The sequence below is a fragment of the Haliaeetus leucocephalus genome, unplaced genomic scaffold (assembly GCF_000737465.1).
Source record: "Haliaeetus leucocephalus isolate CR32 unplaced genomic scaffold, Haliaeetus_leucocephalus-4.0 Scaffold1, whole genome shotgun sequence".
In the NCBI taxonomy this organism is placed as follows: Eukaryota; Metazoa; Chordata; class Aves; order Accipitriformes; family Accipitridae; genus Haliaeetus; species Haliaeetus leucocephalus.
The window spans coordinates 12,090,239-12,095,553 of NW_010972437.1; the positions used below are offsets into that span (position 1 = coordinate 12,090,239).

The window sequence follows — 5,315 nt, forward strand, 5'->3', positions numbered from 1 at the left end:
CGCGGACAAAGCCGGCGACCCCCCGCCTGCCCGGCCGCGCACGCTCCGCGGGCGCGCAGGGGCTCTCCGCTCCGGCCCGCGGGTCCCAGCGCCACCCGCACCCCGGGGGCGCGCTGCCCGGTTACTGCCATGGTCGTCCGTAAAGGGGAAGAAAAAAGCCCAGCGAAACAAAAATCGCCCCGAACGGGCCAAACGGCGCATTTGAGCTTAAAATGGAAACTTCCGCGTGCGTGAGCGGTAAATGAGGTGGGACTTGGGAGATCCTCCCCAGAAAGCCCACGATGAATCCCAAATTACTTTGTTAGATAATTAGAAAGTGTTGATAATTATTTCTTTCATAATTCAGCGGTGTGACTGTAACAGGAAAATGATCTTGTGAAAGTTCACACGTGCAGATGTATTAGTTACTGATTCATTTGATTAAATGCTAGTCTCAAGTGCTCTGATCCACAGCTGAAGGCGGCCCCATTAGCATAACACTGATGTTTAATTTTCATACGCATAATTAGCCATATATTTAACACTAATAGCAACATGCAGCCTTCCAGCATTAAACAGCCTGGGATTTGATCTGGCCTGGGCTGAACTTTCCCGGTTACACCTAGGCCGTCTAGAGCGCGCAGTTATCACGGCACCACGTCTATGTAATCAAGCACATTTTGGCAAAGGGAGAACACCAATAAAAGTGAACATTCAAAACAAATCGCGGCGCTGATGTCGTTAGAGGTATTAGTGCCGACCTGCCTTCCCCCGCCGGCGGCGGCGGGCACTGCCGGCAGCGGGGCTGGGCCACCCCCGGCAGCGCCCGCGCCGTGTTCGGGCTCCTTCGGGCAGCCACGGTCCTCGAAGCAACCGGCTCCTGGCTGTGCAAAGCTGACAAGACCGAGCCCCTCTGCTCCCGGTCTTTTTTTTTTTTTCTTTCATTAGTGGCTCTGTCGGTTTTAATTGCCCATTTCCTAACGCCTCTTTTACTTCCTCCCCTCTCCTTTTTTTTTTTTTTCCGCCCCTTTTTGTTTTGCTCGCGACGCGCAAAGTTCATTTTCACAAAATCGCCGCGGCTGGGCGCGGGAAGGGGCGGTAGCGGTGTGTCCCCACACGGACTCCTCCGGCAGCCGGCTCTGCTGCCCCCCCGGCCATGTAAGTGACCGCCCGAGGCGGGTCTGCGCGCTTCTCCCAGGAGGGGACGGGGCGCCCCGGCAGCTCCGGCACCTTCGCCGGCCTCCAGCCCGGCGGCTGCGGGGAGGGGAGGCTGCTCCGTGCTCGCCGGGTCTCCTCCGGTCGGCCGGGCGCAGGCAGTCCCGGGGCGAAGCGCAGTCCCGCCGGCGCCGCCAAAACCCCGCGGACCGGACGGCGCGGCTCTGCTCGCAGCCCCGTCCTCCGGAGCAGGGCCACCGCCGCCCCTCCGCGCAACGCCGGCCCCGGGCAGCGCGGCTTCGGCGGGCGCGAAGGGGCCGCGGGACGCCCCGACCCCGCGGGGGCGATCGCCCCGTCGGGGCTCTCACCGCGCTTGCCCGGCAAGTCCCCCCTGCGTGAGGGGCTTGTGCGAGGCGCTGGCTGTCCCCGCGCAGCCGACGCACCTCTTGAGTCTCCTTCGCAATTAGGATCACGACCGTGCGCCGTCAGTGCCAGCGCCTGGCCGCCACCGCTCCGCAGCGGCCGGTAAAACCCGCAGTCCCATCAGAGTTACCGGGGCGACCTCGGAGCAAACGGCGACTACCAGGAGCCGCCAGCAGTCCCCTTACACCGGGCTGCGGGGCAGGGGGCGGGGGGGTGTCCCTGTTCCCGGCTGCCCCGTGCCCGCCTCACCCCACGCCGCGGTAAGCGCGGGACGGCGGCAGAGGCGGCACGGCCGAGGGGCAGGGGACGGACGGGGAGAAGCTTAGCACCTGCGGTGCCAGCCAGGGGCTCCCGGCGCGGCCACCGCCCCCGGGAGGCCCCCCTGGTCTGTCCCCGGGACGCGCGGGACCCCCAGCCCCCCTCGGAGGGGGCAGCGCGGCCGGGCGGCGGGGTGTCGGGGAACAAAATGAATTCCCCCCCTCCCTCCCCGGGCAGTGCTGGGTGCCCCTCGCCTCCCACGTCCGCAGCGCGCTGCTTAACCTCTGTGTATTGGTGAACTTGTTGGCTGCATCGTTTGTTTTTACAGGTTTTAAGGCCTTCCAAGCTCCTCTCGGGGAGGACGGAGCTGAGCGGCTGCCCCGCGGCGTTAGCCGTGTTCTGGGGGGGTCCTGCTTTTTGAAAAGATGCTGTTAGAAACTATTGGAGCTGACAGCTCGCTGTACTCGAGTGAAAACAAACAGCAGAGTAAAGCTGTAAGAAAGCGGCTTACTTCTGCCCTGAACCACTGAGGGAGCCGGTGTTGAGCAGCCCCCCTCGCCTGCATGTGCAACCGGCCAGCCCTCAGCATGGCACCGCATCTGCCTACGATTAAAGGCAAGTTATTTGTACCAAAACTGCACCCGCTGCTGCCGTGGGTCTGGGGCACTTCTAGATGTCACTTGCTTATCTCCAAGGCTACCCTGCATTTCACAGGACCAGATCCTGCTCTGGTAGCCTCTAAGTACCAAGGCCAGACCCATCCAGCCCGACGGGGCGGTCAGCAACCGGCTAATTGCAAATCAAACCCTCCACCCCTGGCAGGCCCGGGGCAGGACCTCAGTGAGCATGGGGACGAGCGGGACCTGCAGCTCATGAGGACCATCAGCTCCAAACTCCGGGCAGGAGCCGGGGCTCATCCTCCAGGCCACAGGCTCCTCCGTTTTTGTTAAATGCTTGAACTGTGGAGTGCCTCTCCCTTAACTAACGTGGGCACCGCAGAGCCGTGATTACCCCAAACCGGCTAATTCTTCAAGCAGGGCAATTATTGATCTCCAGAGAGGCATGCTTCGCATCTAATTTTTAATCATTTTTTGTGCTGTGCAAAGAGAAATTAGCCGAGGCAGGAAGGGGGGGACTGCTGCTGAGAAGGCTGCGGGGGAAGAGGCTGCTGCCTCTCTGCCTGCCACCCTTGGGAAACTTTTTTCCATCCTAGCAGAAGTTACAGCCTGGGAAACAGCACTGTGCTAATCGCAGTGAAGACAAATTGACTCCATAGCTCAGCTATAAAGGGAAAATACTATACTCCTCTGTCCTCTCAGCTGCACAGAGACAGTGTCATCTGATATGTGTTTGTCCCACATAGGATTTGGAAGAGAGGGGACCTGCTCTCTGCCCCTCACCCCAAATAACCCAAACCCTTTGCACTTGCAGGCTGTGTGTGGCTGCTTCCAGTGTCACAAACAAGCCAAGGGACTTTTATTAAATACCCACCAGGTAACACACAGAAAGGACTATGTCCTCAAGCTGCTTTTTCTGTCTCCTGCAGCAATTTAGGCAGCACCCATTCCCCACAGAAATTACAGAAACCTCCTCTCTGTCCTGAATGAATCTGGAAATCCCAGAAGTACAGCAAGTGCCTCCACTCCTTGCTCCATCTTTAGGCTTCTTCCACCAGTTTAGAGAGGATTTCTGCTCCCTCTGAGGTAATCACAACGGTATGTTCAAACTGCGCTGATCTGAAATGCACATTTAGCAGTTATTAGGGGGCAAACATGGCCACCACGCCCGTTAAACTCACCCGTTCTTTTTTTCAGCTGTCAGTGATCAGTTCCACAGCTTAGGAAAGATCAAAAAAATAATATCAGGCACCTTTTATTGTCTACAGAAACTGCAGTCCATTTATCCTTCAGAATCTTAAATTCGGGGGATCCTTCCATTATTATTGGCTCTGCAGCAAGAAAAACAAAATGTATTCTAAAGTTAGTTGCATTCCTGTGTGGACTGTGAAGCAAGCAAGAAAGGGGGGGTGTCCCAGCAGGTAGCTCCCCTTCCTCACAGGTCCTGTCCTCCCTGGGGCGGCACTCTCTTGCAACACTAAAATGTGAACTAAAGAGGAAGACGAAATATCAAGGTAGGAAGTTGCCCATTCCTCTTTTGTAAAAGCGTGGAATTTTAATCAAGCTTTAATTAAGACCTCGTGGATAATAATAACCAAAGCACCAACCACACTTCTAAACAGCAGATAGTTTTAAATATTTGAATTTTTTTAGACAGGCTTAAAATGTTCATTAAATCAGCAAAACAACAATTTTCTTATTTCCCTCTAATTGCCGCGCCATTTAGCCACACAGTGAGAAAGAGGGCTTTTCCCCCATCAGCTCTCCATGATTGGTATTTAGCACGTTCAGTCTGCGGGGCCAGGCTCTGACTGGTTCCCGGCGCTGCAGTCCCCAAACCCAAACAGCAGCTCTGGCAGGCAGCAAATGACATAAGAGCCACCAGGCTGCTTGCTGGTGAACCACGGCTTCGGGGACACAATCGCATCCTTCTCATCCTCCACAGCCCAAGTATGCCGGCAGAGTCTCCGCCTTGCCAAAAATAGGCGCCAAATATGTCATTTAAGAAGATTTATAATAAGCATTTCATTTTCTAACACTTATCATTTGGAAGCTATTTCACCCAATTGGTTCCTTAATGCATTCTTTAAAAATGAAATTTTAATCGGCTTCCTAAGGGGTCAGTGTCGCCGACGTCCCCCTACCTGCGTGGATATTTCTATATCCCAATAAAGAAACGGTACGGATCTGGGCTGCCCCGTGTGTGCTTTTTTAAAGAAAAAAAAAAAAAAGAACAAACCATAGCAGAGGGTTACTAACCTATTGTGAACGCCATTCCCTCTTCCATTAACAAATCACTGTCATTGGCTACAAAAGAAAATAAAAACGTGTTTATGGCTGTTGGGGCTTTTCTTTCTTTCTTTCTTTTTTCTTTTTAAGTAGACGCAACCAGCACTTGGTTTAAACCCTTTTTTGGCTCGCAGGTACCGTGCACGCCGGTCCCCGCTACGAACCGGAGCACCCGCCGAAAGCCATCCCATCCCGGCCGCAGCGGGACCGCCCCGACGGCGGCTCCTTCCAGCCCGGGTCCGGGGGCTTTAACGTTTCGGCGGTGATTTTTCTTTGCCCCGTGACGAACTTTGCCGGCGTGCCTCGGGCGCGGGCGGGATGCGGGGGCGCGGGGACGCGGGACAGGGCGGCTGCCGCCCGGAGCGGGGCGGGGGAGGCGGTCCGCGGGGCCCAGCTGCCCCGACGACTCCGTTAAACGAGCGATTTGCCCTCAAAAATACCCGCGCGACTTTCAGAAAACGAGGCTGGGGCTGCCCGCCAGCTTCCCAGCGCGGAAAGCCCCTCCTCTCACCCCCCGGCACCCCCGCCGGGACCGGCAGCGTGGGAGAGTGTGGGGGACTTTGCTCGTTTTACCGCCCCCCCCCGGCGCCCGAG

At 56.7% G+C, this 5,315-nt stretch overlaps 1 protein-coding gene across 1 annotated transcript in view; it reads right to left on the minus strand.

Annotated features, from left to right (window-relative positions):
• Positions 1-3,466: 3,466 nt before the first annotated feature.
• Positions 3,467-5,315, minus strand: part of METAP1D (methionyl aminopeptidase type 1D (mitochondrial)) — a 27,312-nt gene continuing 25,463 nt past the window's right edge. The window contains exons 8-10 of the mRNA XM_010566827.1: positions 4,692-4,739; positions 3,685-3,763; positions 3,467-3,551 (exon numbers count right to left, since the gene is read on the minus strand). Of these exons, the coding sequence (XP_010565129.1) occupies positions 3,473-3,551; positions 3,685-3,763; positions 4,692-4,739 (206 nt within the window). The 3' untranslated portion in view covers positions 3,467-3,472. The remainder of the gene's footprint in view (positions 3,552-3,684; positions 3,764-4,691; positions 4,740-5,315) is intronic.